Below are 14,830 nucleotides of genomic sequence, written 5' to 3'. Positions count from 1 at the left end.
AAATGAGTTCCATCCCTGTGCTCAGAAAAATGTCAGTAAAACTTTAGCACTGCTAAGACATCAAACTGTCAGAATTTTCACTTTTTGTTTCTGACAAAAACTCGTGACCTGATGATGGTCAAGTACACAGGAGCGTGTTAAATTCATCATTGACACTACTTGTTCAGGAACACATGATAGATTCCTGTGTTTCCCACAGGGTCCATGCTCATGAGTAATGCAGTGAATAATCCTTACACACATTTTGTATGTTTGACCCCTTTTCTGTTCCACGCATTTTTACCACCATCAGTTGTAACACAGCCTAGCATATTCCAGTTTAGGTTGTACTCATTTAGTGTTTTCTCAGCTTCTCTGAAAATATTCTCACACGTAGCTCTTCCGTGTGATCTGTTCATACAGGCTGGTTCTTCAGTCACTTCAAACTTGGCATTGCTTCCCCAAGTAAACAACAACTGAGCATTGTGGTAATAAACTCAGCAAAAGCCAAGGAAAACCACTGAACTAATTTGCCATGTTTCTTAATTGACAGTTGATGGTTGTTCCCAGTGTCCTCAACTCTGAGCAGCTGATATCACTGAAAGGCCAATAGTCTTAAACAAGATTATTTTCTCTGGCCATATTTCTTCAGCTGTTACAATCAAACATGAGTTACTAACTCGGCAAATGGCATTCCTTGCTTGTCTAACAAAAACTTTGAAAACACTTTGGTTGCAGTCTCATTTCATTTTTTGTTTTGGTGAAGAAATTCTGCAACAATAAGCTATTCTATGTTAAAATTTTGTGTGTGTTTTGTTTTTGTTTTATGACCGTTGCTTTTCTGTGGATTAGGAGGATTGAAGAAAGCTTAGTCTGTAAATGTTGGCATACGTTGTATTCTTCTAGCATAGCTATGGTGTCATTGCATAATAAATAATGCTTTACCATGGAATTTGATAGCAAAATTATTTACATCCCGCTGTGCCTTAAAAGTGTGGTGTTCAGGGCCTTCTTTTTATTTGGATGGATGTGTATTTACTACTATTTTTTTTTTAATGTCATGGTGTGGCAATACTGGTGACACTTGCAACATTTTCAAGTTCTAACTGTCAGTGCAGTTTGTGGTGCACCAAGCAGTGGTGCAAAGTGATGAGAGCGCCACACTGCCTCAGTCTCCACCCCTCACCTCTGCTGTTGGAACCTGGAAGTTCCCATAGACAGTATACCAACAGGTGAGCGTGGCTGTGTTCCAATACATTTTTATTTATGGATATTGAAGTTTGAATTTCATATCAGTTTTACATGTCATGAAATAGTCTTTTAATTTTTTTCCCCAACCATTTAAAAATGAGCCATACAAAAACAGGCATTGGGCTGGATTTGGCCTTCAGGCTATATAGTTTGTGGACAGACCCCTGGTCCAGAATCTAGAGAAATACAAGGAGCAATCCATTTGCTCTCAACCAGCTCTTCCTTCTGCCGTAATAGTACTTCACTAGCACTGCTGTAGTTGTGTATACTTTTTCAGTGGTGCTGTGTTGAGGATCATTTGAAAGATCTTAATACATATTGCCAAATGGCTTTCTAGAGTATGTTTACCTTCTTTTTATTAGAAAATCTATATTTGATACCCATCTCTATAAACTTTCTGTTTTATTCTTCAGGCATGGATCAGACTTTGCTAAGACTCTCCTCTTTACCTATTTTCTATAAGCAGAGTTGCTCTTTTCTTATTGACATAAAACCAGTGGTGTTTTAGAGTATGTTCTGAAACAGGAGATCAGTTCTTCTTGTGTGTTTTTTGGCTATCCAGCTTAAATTCCATATCCTTTTAAAGAAGTGCATTCTGAATCCTTTCCTTTATATATTTTAGCTGTGCAGAAGAGAGCGTTGAATACAAATGTCACCTGTTCAGTAACTGGGTCGATAAGCTGCTAAGCCTCTCTATGACTATGAATTTGTTTAATAGAAATTATTTTCTAACTTTTGTTCTTAGCTTTTCTGTTACCTTCAGGCTTAGGACTCCTGACCCATTTTGTTTTTACAAGCAAAGAATGTTTATAACAAATTATTCTTGTGAAGTGGGGACAACATTGAGGCCATTCCAGCTTAGACACTACTTTGTAAAACTTACGTGAAATGTGGTTCATGGAACCTCGTAGACTTCTAATACTCAAAGGGTAACTGAAGCTCACCTAATATTGTTCGTTGACTTTGTCAATAATAAAGTCTATCTTGTGGCTAGAACCCAGGTCCACTGGCTGCTATGCCATTTAAATGGAGCTGAAATATCCACAAGGCTAAAGAAATATTGGAACACTTTTCAGAGTGCCATGCTACTTTATACTTTTCAGCCTTACTGCAGTAACCTAGAAAGTTACCTGTAGTGTTCTGAACAGAGAAAAAAGAGCTAAAGGCAAAATAAAACATCTTAAGTTTTTAAACTGTTAACTGTGAAATGAAATTTCTTTGAAAGTTTATTTTTAAAATTCCCAGGCCACTCATGGTAGCTTATGCCTGTAATCTCAGCACTTTGGGAGGCCGAAACGGGTGGATCACCTGAGGTTAGGAGTTCAAGACCAACCTGGCCAACAAATTAGCTGGGTGTGGAGGCACACACCTGTAATCCCAGCTACCCCAGAGGCTAAGGCAGGAGAATGGTTTGAACCCGGGAGGCGGAGGTTGTAGTGAGCCAAGATCGCACCGTTGCACCCCAGCCTGGGCAACAGATTGAGATCTTGTCTCAAAATAAAAAACAAAAACAAAAATTCCCTTCAGTAACATAAAATGAACTGGGAAAAGTCTCAAGTCTCAAGTTATAACCAGCGAAAAGTGAGTCTTAAACCCATAATATTCTTGCCCACTACCTTAAATCGTTTACTTATTAGCAAAGAATGTGGAAGCAACACCACTTGAATGAGTCACAACAAAAGCAGATTTAGGATTAGCAGCCACATGGCGTATGAGGAAAGGAGAACTTAACCTTAAATCAGTGGAACTAACTGAAATTGTTGCATAGGGCGGAACGTAAGTGGTTGGTTATCCATTGAACCACTGAACTTCTTCATGTAACTCTAGGGGAAATGGAGGCCTGAAGAAGTTTAGAGACTTGGCCAGATCACTCCTTGTTAGAGAAAGGACTGAAATTCACATCTTTTCCTTAACATTAATATTAGACAACAAGAAGACTTTGATCACTTCTGAAATTGTTAGGAAAAAATTATTGAAGGGTAACTTTCTCCCAGTAATTCATATTTTATCTGCCAGACACTTTAGGAAGGTAGGAGGAGAGGAAACTAGTTGCCTAGTACTGAGCTTCATATAAAATTTGAATGAGGACACAAAACAGACAAAAAGAAGTGATAAGAAGCTGTTGAGCTCACTGAATCCAGAGACATCATCATGTTTCCATGGCCTCCATTTTTATTTTTTAAATTTTTCTGTTTTTAATTTTGGTGGGCACATAATAGATTCATGTATTTCTGGCGTACATGAGCTGTTTTGATACAGGCATGCAATGCATAATAATCACATCATGGAAGTATAGGGTATCTCTCCCTTCAGGCATTTATTCTTTATGTTACCAACAATCCAATTATACTCTTTTAATTATTTCTAAATGTACACTTAAATTATTAGTGACTATAGTCACCCTGTTTTACTATCAAATATTGGGCCATGTTCACTCACTTTAACTATCTTTTGTACCTATTAGCCGCCCCACCTCCTGCCACCCCAACCCCTGCTGCCCTTCCCAGCCTTTGGTAACCGTCCTTCTCTCTATCTCCATGGGTTCAATTGCTTTGATTTTTAGCTCCCGCAAATAAGTGAGAACATGCAATGTTTGTCTTTCCGTGCCTGTCTTACTTCACTTAACGTAATGACCTACAGTTCCATGCATGTTGTTGCAAATGACTGAATCTGATTCTTTTTTATAGCTGAGTAGTACTCCATTGTGTATATGTATCACATTTTCTTTATCCATTCATCTTTTGATGGATACTTAGGCTGCTTCCAAATCGTGGCTGTTGTGAAGAGTGCGGCAGTAAACATGGGAGTACAGATATTTCTCTCCTCCATATCCTCATTTCCTTTCATTTGCGTATATACCTAGCAGTGCCATTGCCGAATCATATTGTGGGATCTTGAGACCAAAAAATTACGTAACTGCTACTTTCAAGTCTTGTTACTCAAAGTATGGTCCAAGGCACTCCTTGAATCGCAGAAACTGGGGTCCCACCTAGACCTACTAAACCGGAGCCTGCAGTGTGAGGAGATCTTATGATTCCCAGGCATACTAAATGAGGTGCTGCTTTCAGGAACACTTGGAAGTAGCTTCAGGCAGGGGCGGTGCTGCAGCTGTAGAATCCCTCGGGAAAGGAAACACAGCGGGTGAGGACTAGGAGACTCGGACACAGAGCCCTTCTTTCCCAAAATAGTTCCCCTGTTTTCTGTGTCCTCTGGTCAAGCATTTTCATGTTAGGAATGTATTCTCATATAGTTTAGATGTTTGAAATTGCTTGGAGGTTTCGTAGAGAAAACTGGGCTCAGAGAGGGTAGGCCACTTGGTAGAAGATGTATTGGAGATGTGAAGCCAGCAGCACTATCCAGGAACTTCCTGAGCAAGGCACTCCTGTCCCTGCCTGTGACTGGGGGATTTTGTATAGTATTCTCACCTCATCTCTGGTTTGGTTTGTCTCTGAAGATAACTACCATCACTACTAACTTACTCACTTTAGCTAGAAAATGTAGACAAAAAGACTGTCACTTAAATTTCAGTTTTAAATTTATGTTTTATCTCAAAAGCAGTTTTCTAATATGTCTTCGCTGTGGGTACATAGTTATAGCAAAAAGCATGCGTGTAATTCTGTCCAAATAGATGATCACTTGGGATATTGATGCTATAAAGCATTTGTGAAATCAGCCTGCCTTTGCAGATATAGCATTCTGTGACAGAACAGACGTTTTATATGTTTTTAGGAAGGTTAGCTGTCTGAAATTGGTGACTAAACAAAGTCTGTTTGGGTTAAGTATACAACTAGACAGTATAATATAAACTGTTGTAACAAGATCTTCCATTTCTAAGCCCTAATAACTATTTGTTTTCTTCTTGTTTTTAGGGTGAATCTGTAAAATATTTCCTGGATAACTTGGATAAACTTGGAGAACCAGTAAGTGTTTAAACTGAATGTTTATGTTTAGTGCCGTTTGAAAGCAGAAGTCAGGATATCGATGTTAGGAAATTTAGAAAAATTATGTATTAAACTATTTCTCTCTCTCTTTTTTTTTTTTTTTTCCAAGTGATGGCATTCTCATTCTTCCCTGCTTTATTTAGAGTGATTGGTAGCTCAGAAAATTGAATGATTTTTATTTTTTCAAAATGAAAATATTTATATTGTTTAATCATGACACTTTTTTCTCCCTCTAACTGTCCAGGTCTCTACCATTTTCTTGAGGAATGCTTTATCTGCTATTTCTTGGAAGTAAAACTGTTTAGAGAAAGAAGTTTATGTTTGAAAATGATATTGTGTGGCCGGGCGCGGTGGCTCAAGCCTGTAATCCCAGCACTTTGGGAGGCCGAGACGGGCGGATCACGAGGTCAGGAGATCGAGACCATCCTGGCTAACGCGGTGAAACCCCGTCTCTACTAAAAATACAAAAAACTAGCCGGGCGAGGTGGCGGGCGCCTGTAGTCCCAGCTACTCAGGAGGCTGAGACAGGAGAATGGCGTAAACCCAGGAAGCGGAGCTTGCAGTGAGCTGAGATCCGGCCACTGCACTCCAGCCCGGGTGACACAGCGAGACTCCGTCTCAAAAAAAAAAAAAAGAAAAAAAAAAGAAAATGATATTGTGCATTATCTATTATACTTTAGTGTCTTTGGGTGTTTTGTTTGTAAACAGAAATAGAACACAGTGGGCTGACTGATTTCCAAATCTTTTGACAAATGACATTTTCGAATTCATGCCCCCTTTGTGTTGAGTTACGGAGCAGGAGGGCTAGATTCTGAAGGCCTGCTGAAGAGACTCCACGAGGTAGGAGGAGTCGCCCTTGGAAAGAGAGTTTGTCATTTTCCTGTAGGTATTCCTCGGAGCCGGCAGCTCTAAGCTGGCGCTGTGGCCAGCGGGGCCCACTGCAAGCAGAGCAGCTCCGCTTGTTTGACCTCCGTATTGGACGTACACAGAAGAGTTCACTGGGAGAAAGGTTTCTGCTGTTTAGGAAAATTTTGAAAATCATTGCCTTAGAGTCATCTGTTAACTCTCTAAATGTAGTGCAGCTTCATTTGCCTCCTCTTAAGGCAAATGTCGTCTTCACACAGCTGGTATGAGTGTGTCCTAATCAACATACTCTGCTCTGCCAGACTATTTAGCACTTGATTACATGAAGTTCTGCGCTTCATGTGAAGCAGCCTTTAGATTGCCAACTAGATTGTTAGCTTTAATAGAGACAATAATAGAGAACTTTTTATTTTTATGGAATTATATTTTTTCAAAGCTCAGGGCCAGCATGTTTCTGAAGGAGCTGGTGTAGGTGTATGCTGTAAATTGGTATTGCCTTCTAGAAAGCAGTTGGGTGTTAAGTATCCAGAGTCATTAAAATGTTTGTAACCTTTAATCTTATAATCGTATCCCTGATTATTTTAATCTTAGGAAATAGTCCAAAATTAAAAATAGGCCGGGCGCGGTGGCTCACGCCTATAATCCCAGCACTTTGGGAGGCCGAGGTGGGCGGATCATGAGGTCAGGAGATCGAGACTATCCTGGCTAACACGGTGAAACCCCATCTCTACTAAAAATACAAAAAATTAGCCGGGCGTGGTGGCAGGCGCCTGTAGTCCCGGCTATTCGGGAGGCTGAGGCAGGAGAATGGTGTGAACCCTGGAGGCGGAGCTTGCAGTGAGCCGAGATCACCACTGCGCTCCAGCCTGGGCGACAGAGCGAGGCTCCGTCTCAAAAAAAAAAAAGAAAAAAAGAAAAAATAATGTGCTTGAGAATTTTAATTGCAGTATTTCTGTTCATTATGGCTAAAAATTGGAAACAACCTTAATGACCACTAGTAGGGGAATGTTCATGTGAAGTACAACACATGAATGCGTTTGGTCTATGTGATTGTCTTGTAAAATGAGGTATGACTGTATCAGCATATGGAGCAGTTCACAAAATATTAAGCAAAAACGTAGAGGTAGGCTGAACATTGTGTGCATATGCTGATTATAAGTAAAGTAGGCGTGTATACAAAAGCTAGAAGAAAACATGCAAAAGCTAACACTTGAGTCCTAGGGTTATTTAATGAATGGCTGTTGGTTGCCAGTAGCTAAGAACCCACCTACTTTTTAAAAATTCTTAATTCTGGCTGGGCGCATTGGCTCACGCCTATAATCCCAGCACTTTGGGAGGCCAAGGCGTCCCAAATCACTTGAGGTCAGGAGTTCAAGACCAGCCTGGCCAAAATGATGAAACCCCATCTTTACTAAAAATACAAAAAATTAGCCGGCCGTGGTGGTGCACGCCTATAGTCCCAGCTACTCGGGAGGCTGAGGCAGGGGAATCGCTTGAACCCAAGAGGTGGAGGTTGGAGTGAGCTGCACTCCAGCCTGGGCAACAGAGCAAGTCTGCATCTCAAAAAAGTATGTATATATATGTTCTTAATTCCATTGCAGTATTTTGAGACAGTGAGTATTCTTGTTGTAATGAAATTTCAAAATCATATTACACTATTCAGAAAGGCATAAAGTGCAGCATTGTGAATAACGGTCAGCATTGTTTTAAATCCTGCCTTGATTTTTAAAATATTTTGACCTTGATGATAAATATTAGCTGTTCTGCCCATGTAGTACCAGAAAGCTGTGTTGTAGTTTTGGAAAAATGCTAGACTAAGAAGGAAGAACCAGTTACATTGCATAAGGAAGTGTGCCATCACAGAGTAGCTGGTGACTTGTGTGACCAGCAGCTTCTGTTTGTTCGGGGTCTTACAGTTCACTGACCAAGAGTGCAGAGAAGAGCTCATTTGATCCTTGCAACAGCCCTCCCTCCCAGGTAGACAGGCCAAGTGTGATCACCTCCATTTCACAGACACAGGTGCTGGCACTCAGAGTAAGTGACTAGTTTGAGTTCTTGGGTCAATAAGTAAGAAAGCTGGAACATAGTTAATTATAGGAGAGAAAGGGTTTTTCACACGTAATACAGCAGCAGTGAAAACATAGAAGTTCTAAGTTGTGAGTGGGGTTGCACAGTAAAGGAACTTTTAGAATAGGTTAGAGAGAGGTGGGCAGAACTTGGAACTAGGGAGTGATCCTTGTGAATTGGCACTGGAATCAGATCCTATGGCTTTTTTTTTTTTTTTTTTTAAGACGAAGTCTCACTCTGTCACTCAGGCTGGAGTGCAGTGGCGTGATCTCAGCTCAGGCTCACTGCAAGCTCCACCTCCCGGGTTCACGCCACTCTCCTGCCTCAGCCTCCCAAGTAGCTGGGACTACAGGTGCCCGCCACCACACCTGGCTAATTTTTTTTTGTATTTTTGGTCGAGACGGGGTTTCACTGTGTTAGCCAGGATAGTCTCGATGTCCTGACCTCGTGATCCGCCTGTCTCAGCCTCCCAAAGTGCTGGGATTACAGGTGTGAGCCACCGAACCCAACCCCCATGGCTTTTAATAGATGAGCAAGGAGCAGTGTGGAGAAGGTGGATATGCAGACAGGAAGATCACTCTGGCTAGAACCAAGAGTGGCTAATAGTGGGGAGTAAAATTGCAGGTAGATATATAGCAGTGAGGGCGAGTGAGAACAATTGATAAGACTTCAGCTTAAATTTGGAGTAGTATTGCGAGGATGAAAACAAGTAGATTCTGGCCATTTGTAGTAAATTTTGAACCCATCCTGCTAACATTTTAATGTATCTTGGCTTTTTTGCGGGGAGCACAAATGGGGTCTTGCTCTATTGCTCAGTGTACTCTCAAACTCCTGGCTTCAAGTGGTCCTCCTGCCTCAGCCTCCCAAAGTGCTGGGATTACAGGCGTGAGCCACCATGTCTGACTAGTCTTAACATTTTATAGTAAACATAATCTATCTGAAAATGTCATTTAAAAGGTCATTTTGTTGCATATCTATTCACTAGTCCAGTTAGTAGTCCATTAAGAATTCGAATTACTTCTGGATTGCTAAGTATAAAACAATTTTTCCTTTTCCAGGATTATATTCCATCACAACAAGATATTCTGCTTGCCAGAAGACCCACCAAAGGCATTCATGAATATGACTTTGAAATTAAAAATGTTCCTTTCAAAATGGTTGATGTAGGTGGTCAGAGATCAGAAAGGAAACGTTGGTTTGAGTGTTTCGACAGTGTCACATCAATACTTTTCCTTGTTTCCTCAAGTGAATTTGACCAGGTGCTTATGGAAGATCGACTGACCAATCGCCTTACAGAGTCTCTGAACATTTTTGAAACAATCGTCAATAACCGGGTTTTCAGCAATGTCTCCATAATTCTGTTCTTAAACAAGACAGACTTGCTTGAGGAGAAGGTGCAAATTGTGAGCATCAAAGACTATTTCCTAGAATTTGAAGGGGATCCCCACTGCTTAAGAGACGTCCAAAAATTCCTGGTGGAATGTTTCCGGAACAAACGCCGGGACCAGCAGCAGAAGCCCTTATACCACCACTTCACCACTGCTATCAATACGGAGAACATCCGCCTTGTTTTCCGTGATGTGAAGGATACTATTCTGCATGACAACCTCAAGCAGCTTATGCTACAGTGATGTACAAAAGACTTGCTGTTTTAATATCTTTTTGTGTTTTTGATGTTTTCTGTTTGTTTTGTTTTTTAAAATAGCAGTTTACAACCAGAATTAGAACAATCTTAATTCTATGTTTAACTTCTTGAAAATCTTAGTACTTTTTCTGCGGCCTTTGGTTTGTGGCTGAAAGCTGTTGAGTGACACATCGCCAAGATTTGCTGTAATGCAGGCTTTGATCTGTTTCACCATGGCTTCTATTCAAGTCCGGTTAAAACTTCCCAGCTGACCTCAGACTAGGCATATTTCAGGCTTTAAATTATTCTACTTTTCAAACTGAATTCTCCTGCAGTGCCAAGTATCAAAGGTGTCCTTAACTACTTGTAGGGATGAGGTTAGGAATATTCAGTTCCAAAGCAAGTAAGGTATCTTCTGTCCGCCTTACACACAGCAGTGCCACTTGTTGCCTAACTCTGTGGTGACCTCCCATTTTGTAAGGGCTATTAGAAAAAAGTTTGATCTAAGAAATGGCATTCTGTAGATTCATAGAAGGTTTAGCCTTCATGTTTTAATTGCTTGTGTACACAACAGCTGTTCTGCTTTTAGATTTCTGTGTTTCTGAAGGTAATGTTCTTCGTGTTTTCAAGTTTACATAAGGTCTTTGGTCTGATGCTGATGAAGAATTCACAGGTGGTACGGGAGAGCAAAAGGCAAGCAAATGCTATTTACCGTGTTTTGGTCAAACGTAATGAGTGAAATAGCATTTGCCTTTCTCATATTTAATTATCATGTAGTTTAATGTACCATATGTGAAACATTCTGGCCATAGCAGCAACTAAAAACTGCAAGCAACTTGGTAACAGAACTCTCTAAATAAACTTAACCTGTTCCAGAATGTCATATAGTTGACTTTTAAGCCCTATCTCAGTTGGTCAGTAAAGACCAGTCCTTACTGTAGGAAATCATTGTGTATCATCACAAACATCTAGATATCTTTTGCTGTCCTGTCCAGTCCCATCAGCTCCACACTGTGGCATTTGTGGGATTGTTTTGTTTATTTGGAGCTTGCCAAGGGCAGTATTTTTCTGTCAAACTATTCAAGAAGGCATTATTTGAGATTCCTGTTCATTCTTGGTGTGTCTCTAAAAGATACAGTATGTATACATTTGTATAATTGTTGTTTATGAAAGTCCAGCTTTTTTGAGGTATATTTTAAATGTTTTAAGGATGCTTCTAAGGATAAGTAGGAATTTTTTTAGTTCGCACCTGAAGATGATTACATTGACACCCCCCCCCCCACTGCTTACCAAATTAAAATGTGTCGATGAAGTAGCTTTGTGATTGCAGATACATTCATAGTGAACTCATCAGAATGGCTGCTTTGCAGTACTGAAATACTATCTTGTAGGCTGTATGTAGTGTTACAGTTAGATCAGAGAAACAGAAGTCCAAGGCTGGCAACAGCTTGAAAAGTCTGACAGCTTTTCTACTTTTCCTGAAAATTTTAAGACTGTGATATCTGTCGTTTTACTGTATAGCTGACTGTGTACTCAGGTATTTTATTGGTCCTTGAAAGATTGGTCGTTATGGATCACCCAGCCTTTCTAAGTCAGTGGCTGTTCTGTCTTGATGTCTGATACGAGAGTGGGGCTCTTCAGTAAACTAACCAGGGATTGTTCTTGACATACCTGACTTTTCTCACATTTGAACTTCCACTATCATTGTATCCATATAACTTCCAGTGTTTTCATGCCATGGTAATACATGAGCTACACATACGTAGCCTGGCACCGTGATGCAGGTGTTCATGGTATCATTCATGCATATTTGAATAGTTCTACATCTAGTGCTTCTTGCCAAAAAGAATACATTGTTGAAATTCACAAAGTTAACATAACGGCAGTGCTGATGAATATCGGAATGTGTGCACAGTAACATTTGGACTGTTCAGTGGAGAGTTTACCCATACATTTAGCAAATTGAATGGCCAAAACATTTGACTCCGGTGAGGGCTCAAGTTAGATGCCTATAGAAAGAGGACACTTCATCTTACTGAAGTCATAATTAAGATCTGTGATATGAACCATAGATATTGCCAGACAAAGCAGAAATCACCAAGTTTCCCCCTTTTGACTTACCACCAAGAAGTGTTAAAACACCAAATAGATAGCGTGTTATTTTGGGCATTTGCAGTTTTCTTCCCTGCTGCATGTAATGTCTCAGAATCAACATTCTTTTAAAATCTAGACTATATTTTGAGGCAGTGAATTACTTATATTCAACTTGGGCTTGTTTTGACAGTCAGTAGAACTTTAAGTTAAATCTAAAGGCTGTAGTCCACATTTTTTTTATATGTTTTATTTTCAAACCATGTGAAAGGAGTCTTATACCTATATCATGAAAATAGAATCCTTTTGAAATACCACTATAGGGAGAGAGAGATGAAATTTAGTGAACAGAATTGAAAAGGTGCTCATAATTTTCACTATGCCAACTTACCCCAGTCTCTAAAAAAGTAATTTGGATATAAAGTTCTTTGATGTATTTGATATTCTAAATCTTTATGGTTATGATTTGGAATAAAATGTGCCTAATCCTGTATTACATTCTGTTCTTAAATCTGAATGCCTTCTCATTTAATTCTGAAGAAATACCACACAAGTGTCTTCATTGACCTTGAAGAAATGTATACACAGTTGCCTTATAAAACAAATTTAGACCATAACTTTTATAAAGGGTTTTGTCAAATGTTTTCTGAAAATGTGAGTAATTCAAAGCATGCCTCTGCCCCTTTAATATTTTTAATAACCTCCATAGTTGCTGTCTGCCAAATATTAAACTGAAATCTTCATTGCAGTTTTATTATCTGGAAAGGGCACTGGATTGCTCTGCAACCAAAGAAAGCAAATGTAGAATGAAACAAATCATTCACTTTGTCTTATTTTAAGGTGTATTGGCATGTAATTTGCATAGAGAAGGTCCTCTGGTTAGTCTCTCAAATTGAGGCTGTTTAGGGAAATCCTTATTCAATTGGTGGCAGTGGTTGGTTTAAAGTAGAAGGAAATAAGATCACCTTAATACCAGAAATGATTAGAAGTGCTGATTTAGATTCAACAGATACCATATGCCCGTATCGTTTTTTGTGAGAAGAAATGGGTAAGTCCTAACTTTCAATGTGTACCCAAATACTTGTATTTATGCTTTTGATAAAATGTATTTTCAGCATTATTACACATCCGATTATGCCTTATTTATATACGAAGAGTAAAGTTACCATGTTATACTGTTATGTCCTAAAATTCAAATCACTATTTGAGAAACCCTCAAATTGGTGCTTTCATTATATAATGATACATTTAGACAAAACCCCAAACCAAGCCATTTGAAACAAGATTCTCTCCATTGCAGTTTGTAGCAATGTTATTTCTGTGTATATCATGAGAAGGCTAAATATCAGTGTTAATTTCTTGTTTGAATCCATGAAATCGTGCCTGTAAAGCCCAAACGTTTGTAACAAACTCCCTAATAAATTTAGAGAAAGTCACTCTGTTACCATTTCATTTATTTTAGTTTTATTTGAGGAATTAAGACCAGAAGTTTTGCTCATGTCTTTTTCACTTAGAAATCTTAGTACTTAGTTTGTCTCTCTGCCATCATTTCAAGGTGTTCACTTCTGTTAATCACAGATGATCCATCCTTGTGTTGTGCTGCTTGACTAAAAGCACTGATTTTGTTTGTTTGTTTGTTTTTGAGGATAGGATACAGGGTGGCTTTTCAGTCTAGTAAACAGGAGGGGAGAGATTGGGTGGGTGCGGGTGTGTCTGCATGTCTCAAATATAGCACATGCCCATTTTTTTATGGTACGAGGTTAGGGCTTAGTAAATGTATACTAGAGTTTGAAGTGTAAGTCTAAGTCTGAACATTTTAAACAAGTTGGACTTTATGGCTTTTTCAGGTTCCATCAAGTAGATACTAGCCTTAGGCTGGTAGGTGATTAACAGCATTATTTGGAGTACAGTGTTTGTACCACTAGCATTCTTATGTCTGTACTTGAATGTATAGTTAGCATTTAAGTTATGTTCACTCTTGCAGCGTTCAGGTCTAACCATCTGGTTTCAAATGCGAGAGCTTATATGGAACATTGTTTTGAAAGCATGAATGATACGGCAGTATTTTGTGGCTTGGTAAGGAGAGTTTTGTGACTTACTCAAATCTGCTGTTGATGATGGAAGTTTACAGATGGATCAGCGTGTGCTGGGACTCACTGCATGAATTTTCAGTCAGTGAATATTACTGAAAGTCATATACTACTTACTTGGTATGTGACTTTGGTTTGTATTAAGAAAGCTTGTTTATAATATTTCTTACCATAGTAAATGATAAATTTGTCCTTAATCATGCCTATTTGATGGTACTAGGAAAGAAAGGGGTAGAGATTAATCCTTGCAAAGTATATGCAACAGTGCAACGAACTGTGCCATTTACCTTTTACCTCTTACTTGAAGGCAGAACCGCAAAATGTTTGAAATGGCTTTTCTAAACTACTCTACTCTGCTGAGAGCTCATTGACCACAAGAAGCCTTAGAAAGTATATTTTGTAATAACCCCATAGATACTGTACCTAACTAAACATGATTTGTATTAGCTCTATAAAATACTTGTGGCTTAGGGGTTTTTTTTTGTTTTTGTTTTTTTTTTAAACATATGTCTTTTTATAACTTTCCAGGAACTAAGCACATTATCTGATAATTGTAAATTTTTTTGTCAGTGCTTTAGTTCAGGATGGGCAATAAATTATTTCTAAAGGAGGTCTAAAAGTGGAAAGAATGGTTTGATTTTATAAAATGAGTTGCTAGTTCATGACAGCTTTTTACTTTTGTACATATTTTGCAAAACATTTGCCTCTTGCTATTAATATTTGCTTTGTAAAAATTACATTTAATAAACATTTGTAAATGATTCAATACTATGATGTTATTTAACAGTTTGGTAATTGTAAAGCGTAAAGCAGATGCTAAAAGTTTGAAAGCAAAAGTTTCATCTAGAGACCGAGTTACAGCACAGAAATCTACTTCAGCAGAATCCCAGCACCACTTGGCTTGAATATTAGTCTAGAAACTT

At 39.0% G+C, this 14,830-nt stretch overlaps 1 protein-coding gene across 3 annotated transcripts in view; it reads left to right on the top strand.

Moving 5' to 3' along the window:
• Nucleotides 1-13,253, top strand: part of GNA13 (G protein subunit alpha 13) — a 47,990-nt gene extending 34,737 nt beyond the window's left edge. For all 3 annotated transcript variants that reach the window (XM_077972525.1, XM_015120126.3, XM_015120128.3), the window contains 2 exons: nt 5,100-5,150; nt 9,161-13,253. In XM_077972525.1, coding sequence (XP_077828651.1) covers nt 5,100-5,150; nt 9,161-9,733 — 624 coding nt within the window. In that variant the 3' untranslated portion in view covers nt 9,734-13,253. The remainder of the gene's footprint in view (nt 1-5,099; nt 5,151-9,160) is intronic.
• Nucleotides 13,254-14,830: the final 1,577 nt, after the last annotated feature.

This window comes from Macaca mulatta, chromosome 16 (genome assembly GCF_049350105.2).
Source record: "Macaca mulatta isolate MMU2019108-1 chromosome 16, T2T-MMU8v2.0, whole genome shotgun sequence".
NCBI lineage: Eukaryota > Metazoa > Chordata > Mammalia > Primates > Cercopithecidae > Macaca > Macaca mulatta.
Note: the sequence above shows the minus strand (reverse complement) of the source record. Positions and strands in the feature narration are given on the sequence as shown.